Source organism: Triticum dicoccoides, chromosome 6B (genome assembly GCF_002162155.2).
Source record: "Triticum dicoccoides isolate Atlit2015 ecotype Zavitan chromosome 6B, WEW_v2.0, whole genome shotgun sequence".
Classification (NCBI taxonomy): domain Eukaryota; kingdom Viridiplantae; phylum Streptophyta; class Magnoliopsida; order Poales; family Poaceae; genus Triticum; species Triticum dicoccoides.
In genome coordinates, this window is record NC_041391.1 from 413278559 (window position 1) to 413293976 (window position 15418).

General features: G+C 45.7%; 1 protein-coding gene across 1 annotated transcript; it reads right to left on the reverse strand.

Annotated features, from left to right (window-relative positions):
• Positions 1 to 5053: 5053 nt before the first annotated feature.
• On the reverse strand, positions 5054 to 10576 carry LOC119322511. Its single transcript, XM_037595998.1, has 11 exons — positions 10572 to 10576; positions 10347 to 10484; positions 9274 to 9381; positions 7792 to 7893; positions 7268 to 7369; positions 6728 to 6970; positions 6369 to 6537; positions 6027 to 6228; positions 5682 to 5866; positions 5482 to 5616; positions 5054 to 5413 (listed from the first exon to the last, which is right to left on the reverse strand). The coding sequence occupies exons 6-9, from the start codon at positions 6955 to 6957 to the stop codon at positions 5802 to 5804; spliced, it is 666 nt and encodes a 221-aa protein (XP_037451895.1). The 5' UTR covers positions 6958 to 6970; positions 7268 to 7369; positions 7792 to 7893; positions 9274 to 9381; positions 10347 to 10484; positions 10572 to 10576; the 3' UTR covers positions 5054 to 5413; positions 5482 to 5616; positions 5682 to 5801.
• Positions 10577 to 15418: the final 4842 nt, after the last annotated feature.

Genomic DNA, 15418 nt, shown 5'->3' on the forward strand with positions numbered 1-15418 from the left:
TAAAGATGTGAACTATTGGTGTTAAATCACATGGCCATGTGAACTAGATTATTGTCTGTAGTGCAAGTGGGAGACTGAAGGAAATAGGCCCTAGAGGCAATAATACAGTAGTTATTTTATATTTCCTTATATCATGATAAATGTTTATTATTCATGCTAGAATTGTATTAATCGGAAACTCGATACATGTGTGGATACATAGACAAAACACCGTGTCCCTTGTAAGCCTCTACTAGACTAGCTCGTTAATCAAAGATGGTTAAGTTTCCTAACCATAGACATGTGTTGTCATTTCATGAACGGGATCACATCATTAGGAGAATGATGTGATGGACAAGACCCATCCGTTAGCATAGCATATTGATCGTTTAGTTTTATTAATATTGCTTTCTTCATGTCAAATAAATATTCCTTCGACTATGAGATTATGCAACTCCTGGATACCAGAGGAATGCCTTATGTGCTATCAAACGTCACAACATAAATGGGCAACTATAAAGATGCTCTATAGGTATCTCTGAAGGTGTTTGTTGGGTTGGCATAGATCGAGATTAGGATTTTTCACTCCGAATATCAGAGAGGTATCTTTGGGCCCTCTCGGTAATGCACACCATAAGAAGCCTTGCCAGCAATATGACTAATGAGTTAGTTGCAGGATGATGTATTACAGAACGAGTAAAGAGACTTGCCGGTAACGAGATTGAACTAGGTATGAAGATACCGACGATCGAATCTCGGGCAAGTAACATACCGATGACAAAGGGAATAACGTATGTTGTCATTATGGCTCGACCGATAAAGATCTTCGTAAAATATGTAGGAGCCAATATGAGCATCCAGGTTTCGCTACTGGTGATTGACCGGAGAGGTGTCTCGGTCATGTCTACATAGTTCTCGAACCCATAGGGTTCGCACGCGTAACGTTTGATGACGATTTAGTATTATATGAGTTATGTGGTTTGGAGACCGAATGTTGTTCGGAGTCCCGGATGATACCACGGACATGATGAGGAGTCTTGAAATGGTCGAGAGGTAAAGATTGATATATAGGACGATGGTATTCGGACACCGGAAGTGTTTCGAAGAGTATCGGGTACATATCAGGTCAACGGAAGGGGTTCCGGGCACCCCCGGCAAAGATATGGGCTTAATGGTCCAAGTGAGGGAACACACCAGCCCACAAGGGGCTGGTGCACCACCTATAGGGCCAGCCATATGGGGAGGAAAGGAAAGTAGAGGAGGAGAAGGAAAGTGTGAAGTAGGACTCCTACTCCCTTCCCCTCCCCCCTCCTTCCTTTCCCTCTTGTCCAAACATGGCAGGGGGCGGCACGGCAGGAGCCCTAGGGCCGACCGGCCACCTATGTGGTGCGCCAGGCTGCCTCCCCTCCCCCTCCCACCTATATATATGAGGGGGCGCCCCTAGCACAACACCAACAATTATTAGTCGTGTGCGGCGCCCCTCTCCACAGTTTACGCCTTCGGTCATATCTTCGTAGTGCTTAGGCGAAGCCCTCCGCAGATCACTTCACCATCACCGTCACCATGCCGTTGTGCTAACGGAACTCTCCATCGACACTTTGTTGGATCAAGAGTTTGAGGGACGTCATCGATCTGAATGTGTGCAGAACTCGGAGGTGTCGTACCTTCGGTACTTGATTGGTCGGAACGAGAAGTTCGACTACATCAACCGCGTTGTCAAATGCTTCTGCTTTTGGTCTATGAGGGTATGTGGACACACTCTCCCCCTCTCGTTGCTATGCATCTCCTAGATATATCTTGCATGAGCGTAGGAAATTTTTTTGAAATTGCATGCTACATTTCCCAACAGGTCGCGCCAGTCCTGACGAGGGTTGTGGTTGTCCCGGTGGCCTCCGTCGCGGCCTCCTCCACGGCCGAAGCCACGGTCGCCGTGCTCGTGGCGGCGGCCTAGGCGCTAGTCCCGGTGTGCCCTGAGCTCCTGGCAGTCGTTGGTGTTGTGGGTGTGAACATTGTGGAAGACGCAGAATGGGTGGTTATCCTTTGTTGGGTCGTCGCGGTCACGGCCGCGCTTCAACTCAGGCTCTGCTGCCAGCACGATGGGGCCCTTGCGCTTCGCTTCCTTAGCCTTGACGTTCTTGTTTTCGAGATCGACATCGGGGCGCTTAAGGAGGGAAAGGCGGCCCTCCTCGGCCCTGGTGCACCTGTCCGCCAGATTGAACATCTCCAGAGCCATCATAGCACGGGAGCAGGTCTGGCTTGAACTTGTCGGGCCAAACGACGGGGCGCAGCTCATGAGTGAAAGCGCGGCAGCCCGCCGCACTCATAGGTGCGGCCCGCGCGAGGGGAGCATGACCCTGACGCCCATGCGCTGCAGCCCCAGAGCTGCCCGGTCTTGGTGATGGCGTGGCGGTGCGGGGAGCGCACGCGCGTCGTATTGCGGCTACTGCACCACCTGGCAGCTGGCCTCATCCCGCGCCGGCGTTGGCGCCCTGCGCAGTGGGTCACGCGGACCCGCGTCGCACCTGGGCTCGGCGTCTGCACTGCATAGAGGAGGAGGAGGAGGTGCGCCATGAGCCACGTCGCCCTCACGGGAGGGCGGGGAGGCGGAGCAAGTGGGATGGCGCCGAGGCCTCGCTGGCGGCGTTGAAGAGCTCGGCGATGCGGCCCATCCATGTGTCGTAGCCCTCGTTGGTGGGGTGGTAGCACAGCAGCTCATGCGCCATGAGCAGCGCAGCCTGCGCGTTTGCAAGCCCGCAACGAGCGTGGGAGGACGACGCCGTGGCGGGAGTGAGGGAAGGAGTGGCGGTGTGGCCATCACACTGCACAGAAGGCAACATCGAAGAGTCCTGCTGCTCACGAGCAGCGAGGACGATGGCAGCGGGAGAAGCAGAACGGCGTGGAACACCGCGGCCCACGGGCGCCATCTGGGCGACGCGAGCAGCCCGGCGCTCAGCGCGAACTCGACGGGCGTCAACCATGGGAGCGACGAAGTGAAGACGAAATGAAGCGGAAGGAAGAGCTTCCACACGCCCCTACTTGGCGCGCCAAACGTCGGAATCGGGGCTCCGCGGACCCAAACTAGGTTCAAACTCTCGGGCGTGTGCGAAGATCTAACCTAGCTGCAGCCTCAAGCTCATCGCCTCATGGCTTGGCCTCGTCGAGTTCGTGCGAGCGGGGAAAAGAGGGGATACGGCAGTTTACCTAGGTTCGGCCCACCTTGCGGTGTAAAACCTACTCCTGTTTTGTGGTGGATTGCCTCGCGAGGAGGATGAGGATGAACTAGTATAGTAGGTGAGCTGCTCGTCAGGGCTCAGAGGGTGAGTATGAATCGACCCTCTCCACGGTGGAGACTAGCCTATATTTATAGTGGCCTTGGTCCTCTTCCCTCATAGCTTAGGCGGGAAGGGGTTCCATATCGACCAATTTGAAAGGGGACAAGAGTACATCTTATCCTGACGAAAGGTGGTTTTCGCCTGCAAAGCTTCTGGCCATGACGTAGTGGTGGGCTCGGCGATGACATCCGTCCGGCCAGCTCGTGGTCTTGGTTGCGTTGCACTGGAATGGAAACCTTTGGGGGACTCCTTGAAAATCCCCGTACGTTCTTGCCTCCTTAGCACCAAAGAGGAAACTGTCATCCTCTGTGCCAGCTGGCGCCCACCTGGTCTTGGTCATCACGGCTCACGTCATCGTGCGCCTCTTGAGATGCGAGGCTTGCATAGAGATCTCCGCTCCTCGGGAGACAGACTCGGGAAGCTGCCCCTCGGGAGGTCTTGGTATCGTTTGCCTCGCGTGGTCGGGTCCCTCGCGAGGGTCTTGCCCTTGGGGTCTTGTAGCTGGGCCGTACCGGGCCGTCGATGGGGCCACGCGTTGGGTCGTAGACAGGCAAGTATGGGTACCCTCGATATTAGAACGCTAACAGTGGTCTATCATCTAATGCACTCTTGGGCCCTCTATGTCGATATGGTAAATGGAGCCTGTGATCTATGTCTGTGTATTACATATGTATGCTCCCTTGTCCATTGTTTTGTTGTGATTCATTTGGCTTGCTGCATTCTTCGGAGGCTCTACTCACCGTGCTGATGTATATTATAACCATGCCATCTAATCTGTCTATAATATACAAACCACTTCCTATGTATCTGCATACATTTTATGTGCAACCTTTATTTTGCCTTGAGCAACTACAAACATTATCCCCCGTAAAAAAAACTACAAACATGATTTCTAACTATGTGCTCACGATATCTTTCAACACACCAGAATCAATCATTCGATCGTATTTCCCGCCTCGCCATAATGTCGCCGCCGCAGCAGACATCAGAGAAGGCAGCCCCTAACGGCCTATCAAGCCATGTTCACCGCCTTCCGTCTTCATCGACCTCACATGCGGCGACGACAACGGCAAGGTGGACGATATTTTCTTTATGAATTTTGACCGGCGTTCACCAACCACTTATGTTTAATTATATTTTTCTAATTTTATTTCGGCCATTCGAGTCAAAAAGGGGTATTCCTCACGATGGGCATGCCTGCCAACCCATATCGAAAGTCACGCACGTCCGCCTAACCGAGCCAAAGGACGAAGTCCGCCTAACCGAGCCAAAGGACGAAGCACTGGCCGTTTCAGCACGTTGGAGTTACTCTAAGAGCATGGTTAATAGTATAGCCAGCTGATGGCTATAAGCCGATGCTATGTCATCTACAGCCTATCTTATAATCAACATGTATAATAGTACAGCAAAATAGTGTACTACTTTTTTATTATGCGGCTCACTTTTCATTCTCACAAAATACCTAGGAGCATGTGGCTCTTCACAAAGAGCCCGCTTACCTTCTCTCTCCTCCAATTAAGCAGAAATATACTAATTTATTTCTTATAGCCCGCTGACTCAGCTCTATTGTACTGCTCTAAGAAGGGACGGAGCTTAGATCGACACAAGTATTTCCTAATTAATTAATTATCAAAATACCTGGTCGGCCTACTTACATTTGTCAAATTTATAAAACCACAGGCACCGCGAGATGCCTAGCTGTGGCAAGTACAGATTATTCGGTGCATGTGCGTCGCCGTTTATTTAAGGGTTTCTTTCTTATACAAGAATGGTTTGGGAGTTGTACGTGACAACTTAGATTTACGTCAGGCTAGTCTTGCAAAATAAAACTTGCAATTCGTCCCGCCTGCATATGTGGATGTTGGATGTACCACACATGCTAGAAAACGACGATCTAGCCATGTGATTCAAAGACATGCAAAATAAAACTTTTAACTGTCCCATAACCACTTTTTTGTTTGACCATCGGACAGTAATTCCAAACTGATATACCGTCCATCTTCTCAAACCTTCAGACGCATCGGCGGTATAACGTACGTGCCCCACTTTCCCTCCAAACCAGCAGCAGGCCTTCCAGCATCCGATTTTGCCACATCACGGTCCTAAACAAATAAACCACTTGAGTGACGTTATACAAACACAGTACCAAGTGCACGAGATAAAAACATACCCCGTATACATATCCAGTCCTTTCCTTGTTCATTCTAGCATCAGCAGCTGGGAAGCCCCTTCTTCCCAGCTGGCTCTTGTCCAAACCATCAGCAGCAGCAGTTCTTCCAGCATCCGATATCAACACATCAGAGTCCTAAACACATAGACCACTCAAGTAGTGACATAACTAACAAACGACGCACGAGATAAAATACATACCTGGAATTGATATCTAATCCTTTCCTCCATAGCTTTCATCTTAGCATCAAAACCCTCAGGCAAATCCGGTGGAAGAACCATGCAAAGCCGTGGTGGCCACGAGGGATCGTGGCCACCTTTCTATTTACCAGCGTCAATGGGGTGCTTCATACTAACATTGGTTTTTTTACAACCATAGCATGTACCTTCATATTTCATTTAACTAGCTCTTAGAGATATTAAAATGTACTCCCTCTGTAAAGAAATACTTTACAGAAGGAGTATATGCAGTGAGCCTCAAGCAAGGGAATAAGCCAAACAGCTGTATGGACAAAACTTGCCGAAATCTAAAGTCAAGACTAGTACCGTTATCAACAGCAGGTTTAACCATATGGAGACAGGTGAGCTTGAATTGTAGTCCTCTATTCATTCTCAAGACTTCAGCAAAGAAGAGATTGTCGACGCCACCTTTAGTCTTTCTAGTACAATTCAGATGGTAGTACCAGCCACCTTTGCCCTCATAAACTTCTTGGAAGCTCACGACATCTTCAACATTATATGCATCATCCTGAAATCAGATTGCATCAACAATTAATTGGTACAGTACAAGACAATCAAGGCGGCATGAGCGCATTCGACAAAGTAGCTACAAAGGTAAATTAGCAACTGATGCAAGTGAGTCCCAGGAGTGAGGGAGAGTGAGCAAACCCCCAAAAGATTATTCTCCTCACTGTACTTGTCCAACAAAGCTTGAACCAATAGCCCCATATGATCTTCATCCGGATTGGATCTCGAAGAATACTTCCTCGTGCCATCTGGCCAGTGAAGAGCATCTCGTATAGCAATCTCCGAACTGGAAAGCCCATCGTTTGTGCACCTGAGAAACAATGAATGGAAGCTAATTAATGAACTTTAACCCTGTAAGAGAGCAAGAGTGAGAAACCTTGGACAAGTCAGAGGAGGAATACACCTGCTGCTGGCTTCTGTTTTGATTAATTAGAGAGCTGTCTATTAGTAATTGCTTCTTATTTTCGAAAAGACTAGGGGGAGCTAAGAAGAAGCTTTACATTTTTCGATCACGTAGTTTATCAAGGTGGCAGAGTATAGCCTTCTTAGCTTCCTCCAAGCTCCGGAACGGCCCACCCAGCTCAGGATACGTGTGGAAAAATCCCCCAAGATCTACTCTGATGAAAAATTGATGATTCCATCCGGCAGGTTTCCGGGCCAAAATGGGTGGCGTCAGCGAGGGAGTCACCTCCTCTGCCCATGTGAAGGAAGCGTCCTTGGATGACAACATATCTGGCTGCAATCTGGTTTCACAAGAGTAAAGAAAGAAGAAACGACAATCAACTTAGATCTCTTCATCTAAATACCACCCTGTTGATCAGTGTGTTTTCAAACTGGCACGAGCAAGAGAGTAATGAAAGTTGGGCTAACTGGTTCAAATTGGGCATTGAATTCATTTAAGAAATTTGATTTCGACTAGAACATAAGCATAAAGGAAATATACAGATAAGAACAAATGGATAATACATACTACCAACCATCTCTCCCCAAGGAGAGAGAGAGAGAGAGAGAGAGAGAGAGAGAGAGAGAGAGAGCCATACGGTGTAGGCTGCAGCGGACAGGAAGCGTTAGTGATTGACTCCAGTGTTGTAGTGTCAAGCAGCTCCTTCGAGGCCAGGACATTTGGTTCTCTGTCCTCATGCCTTAAATGAAAAAGAAAGAGGGAGATTGTAATGCAGAAAAAACAATCTGGTTTCAAGAGTAAAGAAAGAAGGAAGCGACAAGCAACTTAGCTATCTTGATCTAAATACCGCTCTGTTGACCAGTGTGTTTCGAAACTGGCACTGGCAAGAGAGTGATGAAAGTTGGGCTAACTAGTTCAAATTGGGCATTGAATTCATTTAAGAAATTTGATTTCAACTACAACATAGGCATGAAGGAAATATACCATTAAGATCAAATAGACAATACATACTACCAACCACCTCTCCCCAAGGAGAAACGACAAGCAACTTATATCTTCATCTAAATACCGCTCTGCTGACCAGTGTGTTTCGAAACTGACACTGGCAAGAGAGTGATGAAAGTTGGGCTAACTGGTTCAAATTGGACATTAGATCCATACGGTGTAGGCTGCAGCAGAGAGGAAGCGTTAGTGATTGACTCCAGTGTTGTAGTGCCAAGTAACTCCTTTGAGGCCAAGACATTTGGTTCTTTGTCCTCACGCCTGAATAAAAAAAGAGGGAGATTGTAATGCAGAAAATCAATCTGGTTTCAAGAGAGTAAAGAAAGAAGAAACAACAACAAACTTGGATCTCTTTATAAAACAATGGGCTGCTGTTTTGAACAAGCAATTTAAGCTAGTTGTCACCGGAGATCAAGTCAGAAACCATCTCAAGAAGTGGAGGAAGATTTGGGGGAGGGTAGTCAATTTGAAGAATCTAAAGTAGAGCTCTATGGGATGAAGATACTTGCACAGCTAGGCTCAGCGATGAACACTATGCAAGGCATTGTATGGTATGCTTCTAATGCTATGAGCAATATCATGCCATTTCATGTCTAAATTATGCTAATCACTTGCACTTTTTTGTAGAACCACAAATCTAATGGCCCCTTCTTGAATGCCATGGCAACCATTTTTGGAACAACCACGGCTACGGGGATGAATGCTTAGGTCCAGGAATGATCTCCTTTCTATTGATGTCCACGATGAGGAAAATGGTGAGCTGAACACGTCACCATATATTGGTGAGAATTCTAACCCCAAAGGACCATCAAAAAAGAAGGCTAAGGTAAAGGAAGTTGATGATGATGACCTAGTTATCACTCTGAAGGATGGGTTCAAACTTGTGGCTGAAGATCATGTAAGTCTAATGGAGATGATGAAGCTATAGCCGATGACCTTTGGGATGTAGTCTCCCAATTGCCAGATTTTGATGAAGAGCACCTTGCCCACTACTATGCTCATCCTGTTGACAATCCCAAGACAACAAGAACCTTCATGAAACTTTCCCAAACCAACAAGTCTGTTTGGGTGAGTAGGTATGTCAAGAAGAACTTCTAAATTCAATATGGTTGTATGGCTCTCAAGTATGCTAACTTGACGTGTATGGCTGTAGCACACTTTGGTTGCTTTTGGGTGTTTGGCATGTGAATTAAGACATGTATGGCTGATTGCTTTTGGATGTGGCAAATGAACTTGTTACCTTATTGCTGCCTTATGATGTTGTTGAAAATTGTGTTCTATGTGATGTCATACATGTATCATGCTTGTCAATATACAGTTATGTTGTTTTTCTTGAAAAAAAATACAAACAAAGAGAGCTACCGAAACTTCGATTTTTTGTTAATTCATTTTTCATTCCGTGCTTGCAACCCAAACACAGGAACGGAACCATTCCATTTTACTTTTTTGCTCATACCAAATACAGGAACAGAACCAACCCGTTCCATTAGGAACCATTCCATAGCATGACAGTTGGTTCCTGAACCAAAACACCCTTAAGAAATTTCATCTCGACTAGAACAAACGGACAATACATACTACCAACCACCTCTCCCCACGGACGAGAGAGAGAGAGAGAGAGAGAGAGAGAGAGAGAGATACAGTGTAGGCTGCAGCAGAGACGAAGCATTAGTAATTGATGACTCCTCCAGTGTTGTAGTGCCAAGAAGCTCCTTCGAGGCCAAGACAGTTGGTTCTCTGTCCTCACGCCTGAAAAAAAAAGAGGCAGATTGTAATGCAATAAAAACAATCTGGTTTCAAGAGAAAGAAAGATGAAACGACAAACTTAGATCCCTTCGTCTATATACCACTCTGTTGATCAGTGTTTCAAAACTGGCACAAGCAATAGAGTAAAGGAAGTTGGGCTAACTTGTTCAAATTGGGCATTGAGTCTATTTAGTACTCCCTCCCTCCAAAAATACAAGGCGCGCTTTATTTTCGCTGGTCACTGACTTAAAACTTTGACTGTGATTTGTAATTCATTATATGACCACAAATTATCACTCCCTCCGTTCCTAAATATTTGTCTTTTTAGAGATTTCAAATGGACTACTACAAAAGGATGTACATAGACATATTTTAGAGTATATATTCACTCATTTTGCTCCGTATGTAGTCACTTGTTGAAATCTCTAGAAAGACAAATATTTAGGAACGGAGGGAGTATGTAGATGTATGAAATGAAAGAATTTTGCAAGAAAAATACAGCAATACAATTTATATACATTATAAATTATAAATCCAAATAATGTGGTACATACTAGTGGTCAAAGTCATGCATTAAAGACCGTGCAAAGTAAGGCACTCCATACTTTGGGACGGAGGGAGTAGTATCTAAGTTGTAATTAGGGTGTGCAGACACATAATAACAAATTGAATTTGTTTCTCTGTCCTTGGTCAGTGCAAGGTGCAGTGGTGTGCCAATGGTGTGGTCGCACAGCAGTATAGGCTCAGGCTCAAAATGTCAATGGACAAAATGACTAAGATTTGAATGCGTTGATGATTGATTGATGGTAGCTAGCCAGCAAAACTGTTATTAGAAACCCATGAGTGTCCATCAATGCACAGTTTTATAGTCAGGTATCTTCTCAAGAATGTAAGTTCTTATACGTTGGCGCCTAATTATGGGTTACTTGCAGCTAATTTACCAAAAATGGGTCGGATGAAGCGCATACCTTTGAGCCAGCTTCAGCTTTTGGGCAACAGAAGCTCTGTTCAGCAGATCATCGATGAATTGCGATCCGGAGGGATCAGGGCTTGGAGTGGCCGTTTGTTCGGCTGCAGTCTGATCTTCCTCGGTGGCATCAACAACCCTAATCAAGCAAGTTTCAGGATTCAATAAACACGACAAGACATGATAACCACTGCAAAAACAAAATAAAATAAAAACAGTCGCATACGGCGGTGGAGAATCGCGGGGCCTCGTCCAGAGGTCTTAGAGGACTTCCCTGAAGACATCTTGGACGGGCCGTGTCAACCCGTTCATGTCTTTGGTGACGAGAAACCCATACATATCATTGTAGGCATGAATTATGCGGTCATCAGGAAGAAGACATAGGATAAGAAGGGGTTTGTGGGGATCGCCACCGAGGTGGTGGCGTCGGCCGAGGTGGTGGCGTCGGGCGGGCTTCGCCATGTGGGGCGGTGGACGATAGCGGGGCAGGTCGGAGATGACTTCCCTGAAGAGATCTTCGACACGTCGTGTCGACCCGTCCATGTCGTCGGTGACGAGAACCCCGTGCCTATCATTGTAGGCATGGATTATTCGCTTGTCAGGAAGAATACATCGGATAGGGGGTTGATGGGCATCTCGGCCGCGGTGGCGGCGTCGGACGGGCTCCGCGATGGGGGGTGGAAGATCGCGCGGACTCGTCTGGAGATCGTAGAGGACTTCCATGTAGACATCTTCGACGGGTCGTGTCGACCAGCGGAGGGCATCGGTGACGAGAACTCCATGCCTATCTTCGTAGATAGAGATTCGTCGACCGTCGGGAAGAAGAATTAGGTCGGGACGACGAAATAGGGACGTGGGTTGCTGGTCGCCTCCGAGCGTCGGAGGAGGGGAGGAGAGGGGAGAGGGGTGCTTTGGTTGGTTGTAGCGGTCGCGAGGTCGGACAAGCTGCGCCATGGGCGGCGGGGGGGCGGCGGGGGACGTGCTAGGGTTTGGAGATTTCCTTTAGGCCGAGGGGAAAGGTTTTTTTTCCTTTTTAGGGTTTGGGCGAGGGGAAAGGTGCGCTGTGGTTGTTGTCGTTGGGGCCTCTGGGACTGGACTAATATAAGTGTTTTCTTTTTAGTTTATTTATTATTTTCTTTGACTTGCATAGTCGGGGCCTTGGGGAAAGGTGCACTGTGGTTGTTGTCGTTGGGCCTCTGGGACTGGGCCGTAGGTCGTATTAAAAAAACCTTCTTATAGTAGGCCCAAACAAAGGAACGCCACTCACCTTCTATCTAGGAGAAAAACAGAGAAAAACCTATTTGACGCATCTATATCTATATTTATATCAATATAAAAAGACCCAAAAGGGCAGATATAATTAATCTCAGTCATCAAATCATGTCAATCCAACGATCTACAATGTTTCAATGTCGAGCGCTCAACACGTTTAGCATGCAGTTAATTTTATGCCAAATAGTGCTAATCATATAATAACACTTAAATAATATCCTACTTAATATTCGCATGCACTTAATATACTTCTAAATTAACATGTATTGCACGTACACATTGACTAGTTTTGCGTCAAACATTCATGATAAGTTTTTTGCTGCTAACCATATTCTTATGTCTTTCTATTGTTGCTAACTATGTCAGGATCACAAGCCGACGAGATTGACTGGGAGAACTTATCGAACAAGGAGCTTCATGATAAGTTTCAGCAAATGATGAATGAACAGGTGCAAGATGTGCTGAACAATTTTGAAGAGGTCATGGAGAAGATCACTGGCCTTGAGAATACGTTCGAAACAAAGCTCGATAACAGATTTAATGAACTGCTTGCGCGTCTTCCACCACCGGCTGCACCTGCCGCACCTCTGCAACAACAACAACAACAATTACCTCCAGGTCGCAAAACAGCCCTCCGCCGAGTGAGCCGTGTACTTCTTCGGCCTAGCCAAACTGTTGGTGCGGCTGTTGATACTTCTGTGGCTCCTGCTGCTGATGCGGAGGATGATGAATATGCGGACGAGTATGAGGATGAGGTTGATCAAAATCAGAACTACGTGCAGCCACCAGCACCACCACCAGCAGGTCGACCTCAGGTATATATTTGCAATGGTAGGCCCGCACCACCACCTCAGGTACGAGATGATGTCCATATTACTAAACTGAAATTGAATATTCCACCGTTTAAGGGTAGATATGTTCCTGATATATATCTTACTTGGGAGTTAGAAACTGAACAACGATTTACATGTTTATAATATCCTGAGGAGAGATGGGTTGCTGCTGCTGTTTGTGCTTTCACTAGTTTTGCATGTGTATGGTGGTCTGAACATTGTAGATTATATCATATTCCCGCTACTTGGGCTGCTTTGAAAACTGCTATGCGTACTCGTTGGGTTCCCCCATATTATCAACGTGAATTGCTTCAAAAATTGCAGCGTTTAAGACAAGGAAAAAATTCTGTAGAAGAATATTATCAGGAATTACAAACTGGCATGATTAGATGTGGTATTGTTGAGGAGAATGAAGCTATGCTTGCACGTTTTACGGGTGGATTAATAGAGAGATTCAGACCATTCTAGACTATAAGGAGTATACTAATATCACTCGTTTATTCCATCTTGCTTGTAAAGTTGAACGTGAAGTGCAGGATCGACAAGCAATGGTGCGCACTAACTTTTCTGCAGGTCGACCTTCCTCATGGACACCGCGTGCATCTTCTATTTCCACTACACCAGCACCTCCATCAGGTGCCACCTCCAGCCGTGATATAAGAAAGCAGGCACAACCACCACTATCTGCCAAGAGCGCACCTGTCGGACCTACACAGAGCTCTTCTTCTTCCATGGCATCAACAGGGCACACAAGTGATATTATTTGTCGTCGTTGTAAAGGAAGAGGTCATTATGCGCGAGAATGCAAATCTCAGCGTGTGATGATTGCTACTGAGGATGGTGGGTATGAGTCCGCTAGTGACTATGATGAGGAGACTTTGGCTCTTATTACACGTGAAGAACATGGTGGAGATGATTCTGATCATGAGACGCAATGCATGGCTCCTGAAGACGCTGACAGGTATGAATGTTTAGTTGCTCAACGTGTTTTGAGTGTGCAGGTCACACAAGCTGAGCAAAATCAGAGGCACAATTTGTTCCATACCAAGGGAGTTGTGAAGGAACGTTCTGTGCGCGTCATCATAGACGGAGGGAGCTGCAACAACTTGGCTAGCATCGAGATGGTGGAGAAGCTTTCTCTCACCACAAGACCACATCCACATCCTTATTACATCCAATGGTTCAACAACAGCGGCAAGGTTAAGGTAACACGTACTATTCGTGTGCATTTTAGTATCTCTACATATGCTGATTATGTTGATTGTGATGTGGTACCTATGCAAGCATGTTCCTTATTACTTGGTAGACCATGGCAATTTGATAAAAATTCTGTACACCATGGTAGAAACAATCAGTATACCCTTGTTCATAAGGATAAAAATATTAATTTGCTTTCTATGACTCCTGATTCCGTTTTGAAAGATGATATTAATAGAGCTAATAAAGCAAAACAGGAGAAGAATAAGAGTGAAAATCATATTGTGGCAAAAGAATTTGAGCAACAAATGAAGCCTAATAATAAACCATCTAGTATTGCTTCTGAAATTAAATTGAAAAGTGCATGTTTATTTGCCATCAAATCTGATATTGATGAGCTAGATTTCAGCAAATCTGTTTGCTATGCTTTTGTGTGCAAAGAGGCATTATTTTCATTCGAGGACGTGCCTTCCTCTTTGCCTCCTGCTGTCACTAACATTTTGCAGGAGTTCGCTGACGTCTTTCCACAAGACGTGCCACTGGGATTACCGCCTATTCGAGGGATTGAGCATCAGATTGACTTAATTCCCGGTGCTTCACTGCCAAACCGTGCGCCATACCGTACCAATCCAGAGGAGACGAAGGAGATTATGCATCAAGTACAAGAGCTTCTCGACAAAGGTTATATACGCGAATCCCTTAGTCCTTGTGCTGTTCCTATTATTCTAGTGCCGAAAAAGGATGGTACATCGCGTATGTGTGTTGATTGTAGAGGCATTAATAATATTACTATTCGTTATCGTCATCCTATTCCTAGGCTAGATGATATGCTTGATGAATTGAGTGGCTCTACAATATTCTCCAAAGTTGATTTGCGTAGTGGATACCATCAAATTCGTATGAAATTGGGGGATGAATGGAAAACAACATTTAAAACTAAGTTTGGATTATATGAGTGGTTAGTGATGCCTTTTGGGTTAACTAATGCGCCTAGTACTTTCATGAGACTAATGAACGAAGTTTTACGTGCTTTCATTGGACGATTTGTGGTAGTCTATTTTGATGATATACTGATTTATAGCAGATCTTTGGAAGAACATTTGGAACATTTACGTGCTGTTTTTATTGCTCTATGTGATGCACGTTTATTTGGTAACCTTCGGAAGTGCACCTTTTGCACCGACCGAGTATCTTTTCTTGGCTATGTTGTTACTCCACAGGGAATTGAAGTTGGCAAAGCCAAGATTGAAGCTATTGAGAGTTGGCCGCAGCCCAAAACAGTCACACAAGTTAGGAGTTTTCTTGGCCTCGCTGGATTCTATAGGCGTTTTGTGAGAGATTTCAGCACCATTGCTGCACCTCTCAACGAGCTTACAAAGAAGGATGTGCCTTTTGTTTGGGGTACCGCACAGGAAGAAGCCTTCACGGTATTGAAAGATAAGTTGACACATGCTCCTTTACTCCAACTTCCTGATTTTAATAAGACTTCTGAGCTTGAATGTGATGCTAGTGGAATTGGATTAGGAGGTGTGTTATTACAACATGGCAAACCTATTGCATACTTTTCTAAAAAATTGAGTGGGCCTAGTCTGAATTATTCTACTTATGATAAAGAATTATATGCTCTTGTTCGGACTTTAGAAACATGGCAACATTATTTATGGCCCAAAGAATTTGTTATACATTCTGATCATGAATCTTTGAAACATATTAGAAGTCAAGCTAAACTGAATCGTAGACATGCTAAATGGGTTGAATTCATTGAGACTTT